At 44.7% G+C, this 21580-nt stretch overlaps 1 protein-coding gene across 2 annotated transcripts in view; it reads right to left on the bottom strand.

The window, feature by feature from the left end:
- Positions 1–20334, bottom strand: part of LOC5668136 (protein naked cuticle homolog) — a 44756-nt gene extending 24422 nt beyond the window's left edge. The window contains exons 1-2 of one of the 2 annotated variants that reach the window (XM_061655622.1): positions 19650–20334; positions 18303–19050 (exon numbers count right to left, since the gene is read on the bottom strand). In XM_061655622.1, coding sequence (XP_061511606.1) covers positions 18303–18366 — 64 coding nt within the window. In that variant the 5' untranslated portion in view covers positions 18367–19050; positions 19650–20334. The remainder of the gene's footprint in view (positions 1–18302; positions 19051–19649) is intronic. The other variant, XM_061655621.1, reaches the window with a different exon arrangement.
- Between the last annotated feature and the right edge of the window lie 1246 nt (positions 20335–21580).

Genomic DNA, 21580 nt, shown 5'->3' with positions numbered 1-21580 from the left:
TCAGCCCTAATTTTCGACATTTGAGTATTTTACGGTATGTATACGGTATTTTATGTGTGGGATAAATTTCGTCAGTTATTCCAATTTTTGAATACAGTACGAACTCACTGGTTGAACTTCGATTCCCTGCCAACTATTGAGTATGTGCTTTGGCACGTTTTTCCATACAAAAATTTTCGGAATTTTTTCTACAAGACATGAGATTTTTGTTAATTTTTCAAAAACCGGGTTTTCCATACAAACGGATGCTTTTTAATTTAAATGTCACCCAACTATTGAGCGTTAAACTGAAAAGCATGCCAACTAAAAAGCGTTCAACTATTGAATTTTGTACATATGAAAAAATGGAACTTCTAATGTAGGATGTTCACTCATACGATGAGAGTCATACACAAACGTACAATGTATGCTAAATGATTGCATAGATGTCGAATAATGAAAAACAATAGGGTTACATGTATTTGCATAACACCGGGTGTCAGTTACGACCGTGTTTATTTGCTATGAGTAACAAAATCTATACAACAGAGAGCGGAAGTATCCAGACCCATGTAAACGAATTAATTATACTTTAGTTATCCAATCATTGTTTCTATGCATCCTACCAGACGGTCATAATAATTAGACACAGACACTAAGCTCTTATCTGTCACATCTTCATCTTCGATCACCTCTAGTAGCTCGCGCCGAGACCGATGAAAGAATGTTGCAATCGTTGGGTTCAGATCGCGCAACTGCTCCTTCGATAGTTAATATCGCCAACAATTAAGTAGTATAACGACCACCTCACACCGACCGTCACAGCTAAATGATAGGTCTCCTAGATATACCGGTGTTGTCGCTGACAAGAAAAGTGGTGATGGCGGTACGCAACAATTACTACCCCCGGTTCACCTCATTCCGCGCTGCTGTGATTACTGCGGCCTACCACCGAAGTTGCAACAGCAAAACATGAGACTACCACTGTGGGAGAGGATTGCGTTACGCATGGGCACGTCCACCATGAAACACCAGCCAGCCTCAGGGTGCGTCCGCTCGACCGGACGATTATAATTGATATCAAACCCCATGTATAGATGGGCCCGGCTCTACGCATCCGGTATAGCGTACCAGCATTATGCGCGCTGCACCGGTGCATTTCCCACCACTCGTCCAATAATAACGCCCGTCGGTGTGTATATCCGATGTCCGACATTCTACCGGATACTTTTTATCCAGCATTTCAATCACTGTGGATGGTGGAGTGTGTGTACAAAGATGGTGCTTGCACAAAACAATTTGTGCAACGGCACGCCAAGGTGTGGCTAATTGAGATGTAGCGCTTGGTGTTCGGGGGATATTACGGGTGAAATTGATATAATTAGCAAGCTGATGAAGAATGATGGTATGACGATTGGAAGCGATTTGTTCCGGGCGATGCCCGAAGAGGATCCGGTTGCGGACATGCTTTCGTAAAGATAGAGACACCAAGCAATCTTACATTTGACAAATGGAAACATATCGAACATACTCTAGACGTCGTGAATTTAAAAAAAGAGACAGGCTTTGAAAAGAAACGTGTCGCAACAAAATGATAAACATAATTTTACCTACTTTTTGACTTGTGAAATACGTTTATTGTTCAAAGAGTATTCAAAAAATCAAATGCGCATAAGGCAAATGTTAAAGTCTCATTTTATACATTTACTCATTAATACATCATGACGGGTAAGTTGTTAACTTAAGTTTTTGACTGTACCACGGGATCAGTCTTTTATACATTCATTGATATATAACAACCGGTCATTTTATACAAATCAATAATAAACAAAGTAGGCCCCCACATTTAGAATAGTTTCAGACTGGCAGATGAAAATAATCCTTAAATTGATTTGAGTTCCAACAACACGACAGCAACAATAATAATAATAATAATAATAATAAAATTATGAGAATGAATGAAAAAACTATCATAAACCAGATAAGAGGTATTGTTTTGATACGAAAAATAAAGCGAATATCTTCATGGCACAGTATTGTGAAGAGTGTTTCCCTCAGACCATTGCATATTTCATAAGCACCAGGCATTACTGTTATGGAGCAACACCGTCCAGTCAAGCAGATGAAAACCAGAAACTTCCGGGATAACCTTTGGGATAACCAAACATTGACTCGAACGAAAAGCACCAGTACCCGATTCTAGGTCGAAGAAAATAAAATACAATCTCGATTTCCTGTGCATTTGTATATAATGCATTTTTCATTGCACTGTGTTAGATGCAGATTGGAACTGTTTTCTAAATCGGTCATAAAAAAAGTATTGAATAAATAAATAGCCCATTCTCTTGTAGTTACTGTTGTTTGTATTGAAGATTTGACCTCTTATCTGCATGTCGTATGTAGTCACTATTACTCATACAAAAAATAGATGGTGATGTTGTTTTATAAAACAATAAAAAACAAACAACACTTACTGCGTGCGATTCTAATAGCATAATGATAAAGATGTAGTTATGCTTTTCATTATTGTAATAGCTTTCTCATAACAACTTACTACAGTACTGATGATTTAACGATTAAAAAGGATGAATGTTAAATCACCGTTACCCAAAATTGACGGTCAAATCAAGCTGGTGTTTTGGTGCTTCACTGTTCACTAAAAGCACTATTTTGCTCTAGAGCTAATTTTCGGTCGTTTCGTTCCATTTCGGAGCAACCAATAATTAAACACAATCCAGAACTAAAGCCGAAACTAATACCGAACCGTGACGAATCAACCGAAATGGGAATTTTTACAACGACGTCTGAACAACAGTCCTAGTTCTCCTTCTTCCAGCCGCTGCCCTTGGATAGCCGCTACGGGAAGGGAAACGGCTTCCTAGCCCGATGTGCGCGCTTGAGAAACAAAACATTTTTTTGTATTTACTGCCGAGGTGAAATCAACGACACGAACGTTTAGCCGTTACGCTTGAACAGGAATACCATCTGTGGCGAATGATTTCGTTAGGTTTCGCTCAAGTCGGCAGAGGATCAAACGATCTGTGAAACAGGACCGTGTGTTATTGATAGATAGCCACAGTTCGACCATCTTTTTTCAACTTTGGCCAATATGTATTCATACATGCATGCCGACAATACTAAAATAATACTAAAAAAATATAGTTTGCAGTATTAAAAAATGCACTTAAACACAACCTTTGGCTTTAATCCTCTTTTCACCAACAAGATATTTTGCTTGTTGTTCGCCATTTTTCATATGGCATAAATCGAGCAAAAACGCAACCACGACCGGAGCTGCAAATAGTAGCAGCAGCCGAGGGTGTATCAAACGTACGATCACAAATGGTCGAAAAGTAGTGGTCTAAGTGTAGCGGCACACAACACAGCGAGGCCTGCCAGCTTGCCGGTATAGGTGTAAGACAGTATACAGCCGAGCCTGCACACAGCAGAAACTGGAGAAACACGAACAGCCTCGCGTTGGACGGTGAAAATGGGGAGAGAATGCACGCGAAGGGTGCATTGGTCCATAATGGCGGAAAACATTAAAAGCCTCTTTTGGTCGATCGAAGCGATTTGGAACGGGACCGTAACACGTGCATACATGCAGGAAAGAGAACCAGAGACAACGAGAGTGAAGAAAAAAGGCAACAAAATCTCGCTGGAGTGGAGGACGACGACGGCATCCGACCAGCGCTGTGGAAGAGGCAGTGGTCGAATGCAGAGATAAAAGCGCACAGCCGAACTGACCATACGAGTGCGGCTTGTTTTTTTTACGATCGGAGAGGGGGCCAAAGGTTCCTCATAACTTGGCATCAACCAGATGGAGAAGCGGAAAATATGCTATGCTATGGCGAACCGAAAATATTGTGTATATTTGATTGTAAGCAGATGCAAAGGGTTCCAATGAACTAACTATGAACCTATGGCAAACATTTCTTATTGTCAAAAGCAACTTATATACCAAAAAGGTAGCTGCACATTTTCGACCATTTTAATTTAATGCTCACAATCGTCAGACTTTCCTACACATACTAACTAACAGTCTGTTCTGCTTATATTTTTAAAAATCACACACTCAATGGAACGAATGACACCAACACAAATAGTAATTCTGAAAATAAACAACATCCACCAAACACATGATCCAAAGCAAAACAACTATCAAATAACAAATAATAAAAAAAAAGTTATTCTAATTGTAGAGCGAGTAATTGATCCGCAAAATATGTAAACGAACACACTCAGCCTACACCATGCAATCGTAATCCACCTTGTTTTTTCTCTCATTAAACGTGTGAGAGTGTTGGTGTGGGCCATAACGCGGGTTTCAAATCGTACCGCCAATCCGCGAACCTCATGGCGGCCCGGCCACAAAAACGCATTAAAGAGCACAGAGTTCGCTTTACAAGCGCAACGGCGCACACGGGGAACGCAGCAATAACCCGCGCGCGAGGAGGATCGATGTGATCGAGAGCTCCGAGCAGGGCGAGATGAAACATATTTACGCCGAGCGAGTGAATGGGAAAGGCACATTTATTTAAACTCTCGAAAAAGATTGAAAGGGTTACACCGCCGACGTGCGCACCTTCCTTCACTCCCTTGAAGCCCCACCAAGCACACTCTCACACCACACACCAGGCTTTGGGCAACCCCGCGCATGGATGCTGGAGTGAACGGGGTTCACGGTTCCAAAGATGTACGAGAGCGCAGGCTAGAGGTGGGTGCACGGGAAGGAGCGCACAGAATGGGAAGCGGCCAACTGGCAATGGCGGCGGCGGATGATGCTCTATTGCCGCTATATTGCTTGTGCGCCGTTGCCGCGCAGATGATGGCATTGATCAAGCGACGATCGGCATGAGATCTTACCAGGGGTCGGCCGATCGGCGGGTGAGAAGCAAAAGAGAGCAAGGCAAAGAAAAACGGGAGAGAAAAAAACCGTCGTATACCGACAGGCACCATCAGGGAAGGTTAAACCTTCAAAGAACGCACGGGCCGAAACTCGTGGGGATTGAAGGCGGGTGGAAAGGCACCACCGCATAAGAAATTCATCGTTTCATCTCGTTGGCCCCGCTGGACGATGATTTCGCTGTGCACGCTTCATCGATTTTCCTTAAGCGGGCGATCCCATCCAAACCCGATTCGATTCGCCTTTTGCGGGAAGGAAATGGAAATACATTTCAAACTTTGAGGAAACCTTTTGCAAAAGAACAATCATCACAGACACCAGCAGCTTCTAGCGTTGTTTTGTTGTATCTAATGCTATTTGTCGCAGCCTTTTGATCCAAAATAAGGTTAGGGACACCGAAGGTGTGTTACAAATGTTGTAGTATGTCACGCGGGACGTGGTTTTTTAATACAAAAAACGTAAAAACTAATCTTATTTCCGTAAGCGTAATATCATCTCTTTGGCATCTTATTGCAGGTAGTATTCCTCCCAAATCAGATAACTTCAAAATAGAAATGTCATTATAAGTTTTGAAAAAATCTCAGCTGCCTATTACAGAGGAAATTTTAATAGAAGGGTTTGTTCATTATTTTCGAGACATGCAAAAGCTTTCCATAGCATTTGCTCTCCAATTCTATTCTCGTCACCACGCATGTTTCAACTGTCGCCTTACACCTCATCTCTCATTAGTTTTGTAGTCTTACGTAGCCTTTGCAGCACACAAAAAAATCCTTACAATGGACACTCTAAATCTAAAATTTAAAACATTCCTATGAAAGGCACCCCACCACGTAGGCCACACTGTAAGTTTGATCTCATGAGGACCAGACCCCGCTAAGCCATCCTAACGAAAAAAAACACAACAACGTATACGCTTCACCACTTTAACGACCCAGGGCCTCAGATAACGTTCTCTTGCGGCCAACCAAACGGCCGTATACGGCATACAGCAACAAACGCGGTTCGATCTGAGCGCGGCAAGTATCAAAACCGAATAATTTGATTCTGTGTTCATCTCTCGCTCGTAATCGAGACCGGCGGAACCGAGGGATGCACGAGAATCACTGCAGCTCTATGCTGGCTCCCTCCCCAACTAAGGCAGGGGATATGATGGTGGTGGAGGTGGGTGTGCGAGATTTTAATTAACGGTAATCAATTAAAATTCCCTTCAATTTCCCGCGATCACTTCACCGAACCTCTGGAAAGACGACAGGCGGAGGGCCGCGATTGACGCGCCGGTGCAAGGTTTTTGATATCCACAAATGGAATCTCGTCTTCACCTTCTTTCTTGGCAACTTTCAAAACGAATAAAAACTCGAACCGAGAAGAACGGTGGGATGAAGCAAAAGCAGAAAACCGATTCAAGATAATAATAATAAAACAGTCATCCGCTGCCAGCGACCCACGGCCATGGCCACCCCTATCGACAGAAAGGACACGGTGGCAGTGCTGGAACTGGGAGAGCGTTTCACGTTCATTACGGGCAGCATCTCAGCCACCGCCCAAACTGGCAGGCCGCCCGTAGACGCGTACAGTCTGGCCAAACAACACAGTTGTGCGTCCATTAAACGACAATAATCGTCATTAACTTATATATCGCAGCGCTCTTCTGCGCGTTTGCCGCCACTATCGCATGAGCGTTCCGGGAGTGCCGCTATACGAACACAGCCAGAAGAGGGAAACGCACTAATCTAGAGTTCTTCCTGGTTTGATGAATTTTGGGCCGGCGCGCCTTAAAGTAAGCGCGTACAATAGATCTTTTTTGTATGTGTGTGTGGCATTCTTATGTGCGGCAAATGCGGCCATTAATGTGTATTCTTCACCCCCTTTTTAAACCGCTTTAATCCGTCCTCCGCCGTGTATTTATGACCACCGCCGTATGTCGTAGTAGTTTTGGCCGTTTCATTCTTCGCGTCGTTGTGCACACACAAATCGGACGTTGAACCGTGGCAGATGAAAAGGAGAACAACACTCTTGCTCACCTGTCACTGTAAAGCAGTGAAAAAAGGTCGTGGAAATGGAAAAATGTTGTACTTATTGTCGAGAAGATAGTTGCTGATATGAAACGCGGTTGAACCTGTCCTCCGTCGAGTGATGCAAAAAGATGGCCACATGTTTTCGTTGATTGTTAAGCTTACCTGCAAATAAACGTAAGATTAGGAAGGAAATACGGTTAAAACTTGTAATGAATAGTGGTGTTTATATCATCTCTTTACTCAACATCGCTTATATTTTGGGTCGGTGCCACGATAAAGCGGTAAAACCTCGAAAGTACAATAAATCCTCGAAATCCTCGAAGTCGAATTTGATATTTGAAACGCTAAACGAATATTTGAAATCTGTAAACTAGTCTCTTCCCTCTAAAAGAATAAGAAAAGTATCCAAATAAAAATATACAACATTTATTTATTATACTACAAGCCTGTTGTGAGCGTCTTTAAACTTGAGATTGTGATCATAAATAGATCGTAAAAATACTTATAATTTTGATATGGCAAACACTCAGCGATGTATTCAACATTCCATAACACTAAGCGCATTCGCTTCAAACTTTAAATCTTACACTATCACAATGGGCAATAATTCAATAAGCACTGGAATGTGTTCTGTGTCAGACTCTGCCAGTGCCGTTCCCAACTATTACAACGACCATCCATGATTAACCACTCCATGCAACTTAATGCAACTTACCATCAGGTACCCGAGACTAACCCCCGAAGGTACTACTGCCATAGTAGTGGGAAGAAATCGGCAAGGGGAAAAAAGAGCAAAATCGATCAATTAAAACCCCGTCTAATGGCACTATTTCGCATGCCTGAAACAACAATAACTATAAATTGCGCACATTATCGCGCCGACACGGCGGAATAGCGATTGCAAACTTGGTTGGCGCCGCCCCACAGCCACAGCAACTACTCTCTGCTCCACAGAGTAGACCCAGGTCTGTCTGTCGGTCGGCGCAGCGGGCTTTGATGTGAAAAGGAGGAGGACCCCTCGAGAGGAACGGTGAGGCGGAGTGCTCGCGTGCGCGGCTATATCTTCCGTGCCGACAATCTACGTTACATCGCTCGTTTCACCTATAGCAAGGTTTAATGACCACGGGGCGGTGTTTGGCGGCCCATTGACGGTTGGCCGCAAAACATAAACCGCGTGAAGTAAGTAAACTATTAGACGCGCTATGGAATTGTTTTTAATTAATATTGAAACAACGCTCTCGGTTGATTGCGCGGGCGAAATGTGGTCCAGCAGCGCACATTCACAGGGCGTCAGTCACAGCCAGTCACAGATTGTAATCGATTCAATGCCGCGTGATTGTGGACGAAAAATGTTGATTGAACAGTTTTAGCGTCGAATCTATTTTTAGATCAAAACGGCTATTTGTTATTGCAAAAGTATAGAAAAAGAATATGAACCTTGCATGATTGGCATTCAGTTGTGTTAATGTTAGTTATTAAATTATGTGTTTTCCAATCGTGTAATTAACACTGGATCATAGCGTATCTACTTTGAATATATGGAGAGTAAGTAGTTGAGAAAAAAATAACTTTTTCCAAGCTCTGCAATATATTCAATCCTAGCTACAAAACGTGAAAATGACTGGCTAAAGGCGTACAAGTTTTTTTTATTATTTCTACGTGTTGCAAGATGCTGAACACTCAAGTGCCCAAGAGAACCGAGGAAGGCAGGAGTATACATTCAACAGAAAAGAAACTCGACTGTTTGGATAGAAGATCTATGCGCCAGCGTCTACTACGCAAGCTTCGCAGTCCATATAGGCAGCCGGTGAGAAGTGGTACAATATTTACCAAAATTCCATTTGAATAAGTCATCACCATTGCCACCCGAGAGCTTCATTTTTCCTTACCGGGAAGGTAAACAAGCGCACACCAGGGGCATACAGCGGCATCATGATGATGGGGAAAGGAGTTTAAACGGTATAAAAAAGCAAGCCAAAAATAAAGATAGAGTGTAAAATGCGTAGAGTATAGCTCCACCATGGAACGGTTTCGCTGTAAAGTATTTGATGGAGTCCAAACTTGGATGTCGGAAGAGCCGAATGTCTCTAGATCTTAGTGTTGAAATGGAATCACCAATTTTGTGATTAATTCGAGTTACGATGGCCAACTTCGTTCGGACCACGAAGTTCAAGGCAAGTAGGAAAAACTTAAATATACCTTCCATATCTCTTTTTGTCAATTTTCATGCCTCTTTTTAAGTCGCACAGCTCAGCCCACGGGCAAAGAAAAGCCTGCTTATACATTGCCGGTCGGGTTCAAATCATGTACTGGACCGTCTTTCCTAAGCGCTATGATATATCAATGATGCAAATGTCAATACGTTAATACCAATGATTCACATAGCTTGAATGTCTTTCGCTAGAACTATCTCATATCATAGCCTATGGAGCCTACCTTGTATAAACTTCTGTTAACTGTAAGCTGTTTGCCACGAAACAACTGCAAAACGCAACTGCTAGCAACGCTTTCCAACATTCTTCCAAGATCTGCGTGTGCACATGCATGTAGGTGACGTGCGTGTCGAAGAATTTTAAGCCGCAAAAAATGGAGTGTCAAGCAAGGTGCATGAACGTCAGCTTCTCGGTTTAGCTTGGGTGCAATCGCTGGGGCAACACGCAAGTGGAACGGTATTTTCACAACGACTGCAGATCAGAAGCACGCGATCTGCGATAGCTTTTCTGTAGCGTAACAACAGCCACCAAGGAGTGATGCGCATTTTGCACCTCACCATAATTATAACCCCGTTTGTGAGAACAGAGTCCCGGCAAAGGCGGAAATAGCTGCAGCTAAATGGCATCGTCACATTGGTTGCCCCTGTTGACGCGCTAGAAAAGAAATAACCATCAGCACTGAAACACGTGGATGCAAAAATGACCACAATATGTTTTGAGGTTTTAGGGAGTTTTTAAATAATTCTTTATTTTTTTTTTCTAATAATTTATCGAACAACGTCATACAAACCACGAACGAACACAACTCAACAGCCTCCGTCGTAGCTGGTTGACAGTTTCTTTGACCGAAAAAGGAGCAACTGTCACGTAGCCAGAAAGGAATGGACCATATGTCTTCGTCATGAAAAGTGCAAAACGTCAGCATTTACCGACGCATCAGTGACCATCATCACGAGGCAAGGGTATTAAGCAAATAAGGAAACGGCAAAACCAACCGAACGCAAGGTTGGTAACGACGGTCCATCATTATAATTGTAGTTGTGTTCGAATTTCACCAAGCCGATCAAAGCCAGTACGATGGATTAACCTGAAGCGAGCAGGAATGTGGTTTTGCAGATATGTCGGGTTCTCGTTAAACCCCCCGGAGACGACGAAACAGCGGCAGTGCAGCCTGTTGAGTGACAGATGGATTCAATTTAACTGCAACGGAAGCGAGCGGTTTTTTTCTTCTTTTTTTTGTTCACATTACCTTTTCCATACGCATAATATATCCAGACTGGCAGACAGCGAACGCAAAAGAGATCTGGCCGAACGGAATCATTCACCATTCATCCATGCGGATCGAAAGCAAAGGGAAATAATAACGTTTTGGAAATGAAAAAAGCAACGCCGCCAATCGCGATACCTGTCGTAGATGCTGGCAGTTAGGAACAGGGGAAAAGAAAGAACCGGACAAGATACAATACCCAGACAGACAGGTCCTCGTGCGCTCGCCCGAAAACCTCGCTGCATTTGTTTGGGGGCCACCAGTGATACCGGAGTATAGCGAAAATCTCAAGATGCAATGTTTGGCGCGTAACCACCGAACGAATGGAAACAAATCTCAAGGCAAAATAAACCAGATCTCCTTGTTTACGACTCACCCCCCGGTCTTCGGTGACGGTTTTCTTTGCTCTCTTTATAAATTTCACATCCTCGCCAGAGCATCGAAAATCGAAGAAATATCTGGCAAAACGTGGCTCGTCTTTATTGCAACTAAGTCCGACATCGGCAAGAAACAAAAAAACACACACACACAGAGGCCGCCTCAACAGTACACAAACGCGCTCAAGGCAGTCGCAAAGAACGCAGCAATGCTCTGCCATGCCAAAGAGGACGATCAGGCCATGGGGAAGCAGCTGGAGGTCAGCAAATTCAGCAGAGACATTTGCGGGACAAACTTAACAAAGCACGGCTTCTCAAAAAGACTTTGTGCAGCGGCCGCATCGGGCCACAACAAACAACACACAACCAGCAGCGATGTTAATTTTTTCAATACAAAATTCCAAACCAGCAAGTATGGCTGAAAAATGTGTACGACAATATAAAGCACTTTTGACGAGAGGCAAACCGCGTGCAAGAATGTGAGGCGGAAATATAATGCGTCGCCACGTCCCCAGTGTGTCGTCGTTTCCCAGTTCGTAGTGTTTCCAATTGAAGAACTGTCGATTATTGTGTCGATGCCCTGGGCCTGCCTGGTCCGGAGCATCCGACTTAGTGTGCACTACGGTCCGCGGGTCCATCCAGCCTCTTTTCCAAAGCCTCAACTCAGAAAACAACTGGTTCCGGTTGCGTTCACGAAACGGTAATCAAAAAGTGTAGCGTTTTCTTTGTTGCTGCTCTCTTCATTAAAGCATTTGGTCACACTGCAAGAAATGATAACCTGACCGAGCAATTTTCATCGCAAGATGCTCCCACTTAAGCTCTTCCGTTTTCTGTTTTTTTTTAAAATGCACATATGTATGCTTCATTCTGCCTATCGCGAGCGACTGTCGAGAGGAAAAATGTTAATCATATCCGCCAGCACTTTTGCAAGCTGCTGAAAAAAAAGAATGCATCTTTACTGCTTTTCTGCAGATGCAACAACTATCTGTAGGGCCAATGGACGCCAAAAAGGTGCCCAATATAGGAGAGAGAAAAAAACAAGCACCATCGTTTGCTGCAGCAGCACCATCGGCTTTTCATCGTTAATTGTAGGCTTTTGTGTAAGAAACAAACCGTTTCGCTCTCTCTTCTTGTTTTTCAACAATTTCTGGCAAACGTTTGAACTTTTTCGAAAAGCAGAGCAAAGAAAACTGCACGCGCTTGCCAGCTGTATATTTGAGCAATTTTACATTGGCATTGGATGTTACTTTTTGACCACAATGTCGGTAATGACTGTGAACAACAATGTTGCATAATCGTGTACCAGGAAATCAGTTCTGTTGGCGATTGGAACCACGAAACGAAAACCGACAAACACGTCAGTGGGGGGAGGGGATGAGGTTGTCCCTCCAAGACCACTTGCTATTTAGAACAAGCGTGTTGCAAACCTACCAGAATAGATAATTCATTAGCGGAAAAGCTATATATGACTGCTATAACTGAAGTATACAATTTTTTTTTTCTTTTTTTACTCAAGTGAATTATATTCACTGTTAGCTCTTACTAGTAGAAACCTTTTAGCTTTTAAGGCAAATAATTGTGTGCTTATAATTAACTAAATACACAAAACCACACGAGTTCCACATATTACACATCTACATAGATGATCACTGGCAATGGTCCGGAAATTGTTCCACTTTCCACCACTTGTGCAAACTCTCTTTACCCTCTTATCTCGAAGCAACGTAACGTTCTTTTCAAAATTAGCCCTTCCCTTAGTTACGGATAAAATACTAATCATGCCAGGAGAGCAAGCTCAGCCTTACCCTTACCTTCCATGCAGCAATTGCAGCACAGAATCAGCGAACGCTCCCCCCTGTCCTGCAGTACCATGCGTACCATGTGCAACTATCGAAAGGAACCTTGAAGCAGCCACCACTGAGAGACCAACACAACACAAAAGACAAACAAAAGGCTACAATTTTCATCGCTTCCATATTTCAGCACCAGCAGGCAGTAGAAAAGGCGATAAAGTTTTTCCCTTTGCACTGTGCGGAGCGCGCTGGCAGTGCTGACAAGCAAGAAGATGCAGGCACCGCAGCAGCGCGACTGAGCAGCAAAGAAGCTGGATGGGATAGGATCGGTGCATCGGTGGCGTGCAGGACGGCGAAGGGACCGGCACGGCACTTCAGCCCGTTCGCGCGGTTGTAACATTTTCCCCGGTGTAACCAGGCATCATTACCATTATCTTAATTTTCCTCACAGTTGCACTAATTTTCTGCCTTCTGCACAACGATGCATCCGATGCGCAAACGGGCAGCCGCACCTAGCGCGTTCCTAGAACGGGTGCAATCCGTGTAAAAAGCTTTTTTTATTATTCTCTTTCATACTGTACAGGTAAGTCCCTTTTTGCAGGCAAGTGTTTTATAAAGTGGATGGAAACCCATACTCCCGTGTGCCGTTCTTGCTATGTCAAGGATCCCTCCTAGCATTAACATTAGCACTCTCAATATTGTGTCAATTGTTTGAGCAAAACAGGCAGTGTTTTATAGTCCAGCATACTTAAAAAGGCAATAACATTGTTGATTATAACGTTGTCGAGTTTCATATCTAACACCCATATAAGCCCATAACCACACGCACAATAAAGCTTTAAATACGCATGTTTCAGTAATATAGTTTTAGGTAAGCACTGTCCTGCGGTACAGTTGTCAATACGCATGACTCAATAACATGCCCGTCATGGGTTCATTCCCCGAATGGTCCGTCATCCCCTTATACGTAGGACTGACTATCTTTCCTGCTATGGGGGGAAATCAATAAGTCACTGAAAGCCAAGCCCACTAAGTGGTACAGGCAGTCCTTGAGCGACAACAGTTGTAGTGCCAAAGAAGAAGCGTTGGTCGAAACGAACTAGTATAAATGCTGATAGCATCATTTCCGCTGTTAAAGTTTTACAGCGTAGCTTCCAACGAGTTACTTCGCGTTTTAGTTATGCGAAGATTAGGACGAACCAAATTTACAACATATTTTTTTCTCATTTAGTCTACAAAATATCCACAAACCGATCGATCAAATGCTTCAAACGGTGATGTCCGGAACAGATGGTTTCGAATGGTGCCACGTTCACGTCCTACTCATTTGCTGTTTGCCCTCCCTCTCTCTTCCCTCTCCCTCTTCTTCTCTCTACCTCTCTCTCTCTTTCTCTCTCTCGTTCGACACCATTCCCTTCGCTTCCTTACTATTCCTAGCGATCATAATTCTATTCGGTCAACGCTTTTTTTATCGTATTGAATCCTATTGTTCGGACAGCTTGCTTCAAACCTCCACCAACAGGCATGCGAAGATCGGTTCAAACGATCGTCCTGATCACTTTTGATGCCGCCTTCTTTCCTCTGCTTCTCGACCACCAAAAACAAAACAAAAACGACCGGTGTGTGTTAATATGCGTACGGGTGCGTAAATGTAAAAGCCGCACCGAAAAAAAAGGTAAAACGAATTGTAGACTTCACCGCCAAACATTCACCATCCGGGTGTATTCAGGATGTGTAGAGTGTGTAGCAGCGGTGGAAGAGCAGACCGACAAGGTAAGAAACGGCTTTTGTCGGATGCCGTCCCATTCCACGGCATAAAGCATAAAAGCAAATACATACACACACACACACGCATGCACGCTCTCGGCACATACATAGCAGCATACGGCAGGCTATCGATGACCGTTGAATATGACATAGAAACACACAGCGAGCAAGCAGAGCAGAGGGAAAAATCCTTCCCGAAAACCTAGAAAATGAAACGATCGAAGCTTAGAAGCGATGAGGAGAAAACGGGATCGCTCCTGCCTCTCTCTCTCTCGCTTTCTCTTTCGCACTGTATGCGATCTTTCAACTCAGCCCAAGATGCGGTAAGAACGAATTCACAACAACAAAAAATCCCGAGAACGCACGTATCTTTTCCGTAACGTACCCTACTCCTCATCTATGCTTCCACGCGTTCACGGCTTCCTCTTTCATACTTTGCTTTCATCCACTTTTCATTTCACCATCCCTTTCCGCCACCCCCCTCCCCCCTGGTGTCTCGTCGTTTCCTTCTTTTTCGGTTCATGGAAGGCTGATGTTCCAAGACGCCAACAACGTGTGTGAAGAGATTGGTGAAAAGAAACATTAAGGAACGCCACTGTAAGATGGGACAGTGAGCAAGAGTGGGAGAGAAAGAGAGAATAGAGAAAGAGGAAGGTGTAAAAACTCGACGCAAATGAAGAAGAAGGGCAAGAAAACAACACACAAAGCGCACCGAACGGCGAAGGTAAAGACACAAGCCGAAGCAAAGAAAGAAAAGCCAAAAATGAACGCAAAGAAGAACGCAGCCGACCCGACCCCTCCTGGTCCGATTCCGAAACATGCATCAAGGCAATGTAAGAGAGGGAAAAAAATGTAGAAGAAAAAAGTAAAGATAAATGTAAAAAAACAACAGTTTCACACACACACACACACACACACACATACAGATCCACGTAAACACACACGCACGGCACGGCAGAAGTAGAAAGAAACCGAAAAGACATCCCGCGCGACTGCGCACTGTCTATTAAGGGGTGGGATGTATTCCAAGAGAGCCGCACCACACACGAGCGGCGGAAGGATGCTCCAGAGGGTGTGGTGCACGAAGGGTACAGCAGGGTAGGAGGGTTGATGGCCGGTCGGTCCAATGGAACAATTCCGAAAACGCGACCGAAATAGGAATGCCACCGAATGGTATGGTAGCACGGGGGCACACACATGTGTGTACGAGAGAACGGCAAGGGAGTGAAGGAAGGGGACGGGGAAGGCCGATGGGGCCGACGCGTAACCAATGGAACGAAACACGCGGAGCGGTCAAAAAGAATCGAAAAGCCCCGCGCACACAAGGTGTTCGAGCGGGGACCGAAGTGAGCGGGACGCGATGGAACGAACGGGAAGGGACGGTGGTCAAACGGGGGTGCTTGTCTGGTTCCACATACTCTATTCCCCGCACCCTCCATGTGGTCGAGGGGGAGAAGGGAAGAGAAGGGTGCTGAAGGGATGCTGAAGCCACCATGCACGCACTCGCTCGCGTCATAAACCGTCCAAACGGTCGAGAAAGAGCAAGAAAAGACACACACAGTAAGAGAAACGCCGAAAGATCACAGGCAGACCGAAACCCGGCACACCCGGCCCGCCCGGGTACGGAGCGGACAGGGACGTAGGGTCCAAAGAAAGGAAGAAAGAGAGAGAGAGAGAATAACAATCGATGGCAGGGAAGCGAAAGAGAGAGAAGGACGGGAGATGAGATGAGTAAAATAGCTACCAGAAGTGGCGCAGCAGCAGCAAGTGGTGGTCTTCAGGGGGTGAGTTGTTTGTTCGCAAATGCAGGAGCAGGACAGCGATTGCAGCAGCAGAAAAAGAGAAAAAAAAGAGAGAGAGAGAGAGAGAGAGAGAGAGAGAGAGAGAGAGCGATCATCTGAAGGAAGAGCAGCATGATCGGACGCAGGCCAAAAACTTAAAAGAGAAAACCCATGCGTGAGAGACGGCCGACGGTGGGTGGACGAACACGCATGATAATGACGCTGAAGATCATCACACACACACACACAAGCAGAGACACGCACACATACGCGGAACACGCACGCATCCATACGTGCCCGCGTGTACGCATAGTGCGGTAACTGCAGCAACCTTTCCTTTTTCTACCTTTTCGTTGCCGTCGTATTCCAATCTTTCCTTTCCCTACACAAGCCCGAGTGTTTCCGTTGGCAATCAACTTGTTGGATGACGGCTCCGGTTAAAGGCAGGGCTTTGATCACTCTCCCCACACGTATCTCTTACTTTTCCCCCTTCTTCCCCCTTGAGGCAAACGATAACACACGAATGTTGCGTGTGTCGCTTGTATAGAAAGAAGAAAGAAAAAAACAGTCCGACCTTTTTCTATTCCGCCCCAAAGCTTCGTCCAAACTGACACCCATCGATGGAAGAGACCATCTCTGTTGGCAATAATAGAAAAGTCGTACCATTACATTGTAATGTGAACTATTAAATACTATAATACAATGAAAAACAATAGATAAATCGTTCGTTTTAGTACCCTGCCGTACCATTTCGAGCGAGCCATAAAAGATTTGCTAAACAGCCGCCACAAAGCCCCGCAAACGCGGCTATATCCTGAACTACAACCCCTTTTAGCATCCTCCCACACACACACATCTCCCATCCTCCATCCCTCCCTCCCAGCCCTGTTCCGAACGCTACTATAACTGGGTCAAAACCATCTGCCAAATCGGTCTACAGCAGGGCCACACAACAGGCACACGCTGCCGTAACGAAGAAAATGGCCTGCGGTGTAAAGAATGGCTCAATGTGCGATGGCGCGTTCGGGAGTGTGAGAGGTGTGAAAATTAACCACACTAACAGAACAGGCAGCGCCGTGGCCAGATGGTACTGCCGTCGCCGCCGCTGCCGCCGCCACTACTGCTGCTACGCAACGCACAAGCACAGCCGAACGCGCGCGCGCGCCATCTTTGATGAATGGGAGAGTGCACTCTTCTTTTTCCAAACAACCCCGGCAAACCCCAGCGCAAAGAGCCGGCAAAGCAACGTGCGTGCCATGGCACGCCAATTGACACCAAGGAACAAAACGCCATTTCCCCGCTTGCTCTTGCCCTGCCTTGTTCCGGATCGACGCAAGGGGTGGTATTTTTTCCGCAGCCATAAATTGGTTTTTGGCTGGCGTTTTCAGTCGAGCCAGTCACCGCTTTCATTGTTGTTTTCGTTGCTCCCACCCCAACGGCTGTTGTAGGCACCTCGTCAAAGCAAGCTGGTGGCAATAATAAGCCGTGCGAAGTAGAGAAGTTGCCTGGCCTTTGCCTCTTTGCCCGATAAGCGCTCGGTTTAAGGCTTAAGCTGAGCCTACTTCTCCCAGAGTCGGCAGGAATGGAAGGCAATTTTCTCCAGCACCGATTCGAAGCAGTTCGGCGAAAGAGGGAAAATGTTGTGCCACCCTTGGTTTCGTCACGTCATCCTTCCAACCTTCTTATCCATTATGGATGTACGGCCCATCGGAGACGCATTTGGCAATTTAAGGGAGAGAGGCGAAGGAAAGCACGGGGTTAAAGAGCATATCCTAAGCCGAGGGGATTATTCCCGAGCACACACTTTTCTTACCACCACCAGCAACGTTAAGGCAAAGCAGGCCGAAACGGACGAAGGTGGCACCACTTGGCAATGAACAGATTCTGCCCAGGATACATCAAAAAGCTTCCATTCAAAGGATCCATACCCATTTCGGCCATCTTTCTTTCAGGGCGCGTTTCGTCTTTTCATGATCAGTATTTCTATTGGCGTTTTTGTTTTCTTCTTCTCTCGCTTTGATTGGTTGAGATGACTGATTCGACATTTGACAACTTGACACACAAATGGCGGTAGAGTAAATTGGGCACACCACTACCATTCGGTACAATTTATGCGCCGCCATATCGCAACTATACGCAGCGGCGGTTTGTGGTCGCGGCTGTGTGGAGATTGGGCCCACAACTTCTTGATAAGTGAACCTTACCTGTGAACTGTTTGTAGCCGCCCAGTATCTTGTGCTTCCACCATTTGACGATATTTCCTGCCATCGTGCCGGATGAAGGGGTGAGGGTGCTTGCCACGTTCACTGAACACACACACACAAGTATCGTCGCGCTTGCTTTATTCTGGCGACGCGCTGTTCGATAACAGCACTTGCTTCAATTTCACTTTTGCTAACACTACACACTAAATGCGGGACGACGGGGGAGAAGGAGGAAGGTTTCTATGCGCTTTTCCTTGCCCCATAACATTCTCTAACTTTCCACTGCGCTCACTGTGCCACCGCTACCAACGGCACACGAATAAACAGACTCTCCCACACACTCACACTCATACACACATTCTCACAAAGCCCGTTGCCAACGAAACTCCAGATAACTATTTTCCCATTTTTCACTCGCCTGCCACACGGTGGTTGGCTTTACACTACACACTCAGGCGCCCTTGCAAGCTGCAAGTGACACACAAGGGGACTCTCTCCCTTCCAGCGCTCTACCCCTTTCCTCTTTCCTCTACGCGCTTTTTGTCGCACCATTCGCTGCTACACAACGCACACTTGGAATGTTGGCGGTAGCTTTTTTATCGAACTGCATCACACTGTACTTTCAAAACACACTTCTTCTGGGGGGTTCTCAGCTATTTTGGAGCACAAGATCACACACCACGATCACACATTCTGATCTTGTGTGCACACGGTTTTGGTTTGACAGGTGGTGCTGATGGTGGGCTTGCTGTAAAAAAAGGGTTTGAAAACAATCAGCGAATTGCGAAACGAGCATGAAGAATGCCAAGACAGCTTTCAAGCAGTAGTTCGTGCAGCTTATGTTCTTTAGCATAGCAAGCCATAACATACTATTTTCGAAGTTTAGAGAACCACTTCAGCGCACAGAAAAAATCGTTCGTTTGTAAATGTTCAATCAATGCCCGAAGTCCGGATTTCGGCCTGCTAAGCACACACCGTAGTACGACCATCAACTTCCACATCCACTTACAAGACACAAACGTTCGCTTCTTTTTTTTCTAACCCCTTAAAATTGAGCGGGAATTGAAGTTGAAGATTGTTAGGTATGCGCTGCTCTCTGCTTAGCTGAACGTGGCCACAAAACACAAGGCCTGTTTCGGTGTGTTGGTGCACATTCTTCTACCTGCACTCTGGTACTATTGTGTTGGTGCGGGCTGTGTGATTGTGGTGTGCGTGCCTATGCTGGCCTTTTTCCACCACACCGACAGCACACACCTCCCTCTCTATGCAGTGCGTGTTCGCAAGATTCTGCTTTTGTTTTGTTGTATTTCTGCCCTGTAAATTGTTTATGTTTGGCCAAAGACTTACACGATTGCACTAATTGTTCTGATGATTTTCGTTTTCCCAAATAGCGAAGCGGCGAAAACTACACAACAGCTCGCTTTTAATTGACACTTTGTTGCTTCGCAAGACGATGATATAATTAGTGATACAGCATTTTGAAGGCGGCTTTTGCTGCCGAATATCTTCAAACCCGTTCCACTCATAAATATCTCAGCTTGTAATACGAACAATTCGAAAATGAACGCTCTGGACCAAACATCGTGCAACACCAACTCTCTGCACGTCTCTCACCATCCTCAGTGTCTGCATGTTAAACGATCAAGCGCGGCCAATTTACGGATACACGGCATATGTGCCATAATTTGCTCAAACACAAACTCAACACATTATGAATCAATAACTACGGGTACATCGTAACTAAAATGATTGCTGTACGACGCATTGCTCAGACAACAAACCGAAGCAGTAAAAATAAACATTCGCTTCGTAGCCGCCAATAATCACCTTGGCTAATACACGTATAATGCACAACACGCAGCAAGAAAATACGTTTGTTTTTGTTTGCAAGTCTCACGATAAACAATGGCGCACAGAGAATCGCTGTAAATAGCAAATGCGTGCAGCTCTTTTCTTCACTGGCATTAAAACCACGAGCACGACATGCCGTACGTCCGCACGCTACGAAAGTAACATCACAAATAAAAGAGAGCAAGCGAAACACGCAGTTGAATGCTCGCCTGTCGCTATCTCTTTTTCATGCACGCTGTTCTCGCATGCTGTGTGCAGGCGTGTGTAAATGTGTGCGTACAGGGGACGCGATGTTTGCTGGCAGGCGTAGCGTAAGTGGGAAAGAGCAAGCTTCATGCGAGAGAGGTTCAGCATCTGTCAAGCTTCGAATGTTTCTCGCACACATATGAAACGGTCAGATTGGCGATGTGAAGTAGTCAACCTTGCGCCGTAAACGTATCGCGACAACGAAACAATTGAGCTTTTGAATTTTGTAAGAGAAGCAGGAGCGTTGCGGACCTCGTAGGTATTTTTATTTGTTTGCTAATATAATATTGAACGTTTAAGAAAATAAATATATCGTATGTATAACAAACTTAATTGGAATGGAGCAGTTTAAAAAAATGCTTACATTATGTGACATATTTTCCAGCATTCCGAGATGCAATGAAAAAGTTGTTCACCAAAAATATACGTTGTATCCTTTCTCTACAGCATTTCATAGCCCTAATTTCTTCAAATGTTGTAAAATTCACGTTACGGATTGTCTATGCCGCGTGTCAAAGCATTAGCACGATTAGATACAATTCGCGAAAAACGTATCTTCCAGCTGGAGATAATTAGAAGGAGCTGCTAAACATTCAAGCCATACTCTGAACTAAAACCAATTGGACTGATTAAATGCTAGTTTTACCCTCTGGGTGTACTGTTGGGAGCCGTGTGCAGAAGCATCACAACGAATTCATGTCAAAATGATATTCATTTCCGATCGGCACTAAAAGAAACCGATTTTTATAAAACATTATTATAAATGCTAGAAATAATAATGATAATAATCTGTAAAACAAACAGTAACAAACTCTAGCGCAAGGTTCTTCTTCATTGGTGGTGGCAAAGTGGCCCTTCGGTGCATTAGCGGAAAAGGACTTCATCGGTGTAGTTTTGCTTCAATTCTCTGTGTACGTTTTCAAAGCTTCAGGTTGTTTTTTTTTTTTATTTTAATAGCTGTTATTGCGAGAATCAAACACGCTGAAGTTATCTTCAATTTTACTCAGTTTCGGGTAATTTGTAGATGCCTTGCAGTAAAACACTTCAAGCAATGGTACGGCGTGTTAATGCACGAAGCATCTATATGCCGTACAATGGTCGACAATCAAAATTTTAAATTATGCCTTAGTCGTTCATTCCAAATTGCCATACACACACACCGATAGCGGTAGCTTTCATTT

Source organism: Anopheles gambiae, chromosome 3 (assembly GCF_943734735.2).
Source record: "Anopheles gambiae chromosome 3, idAnoGambNW_F1_1, whole genome shotgun sequence".
NCBI lineage: Eukaryota > Metazoa > Arthropoda > Insecta > Diptera > Culicidae > Anopheles > Anopheles gambiae.
Note: the sequence above shows the minus strand (reverse complement) of the source record. Positions and strands in the feature narration are given on the sequence as shown.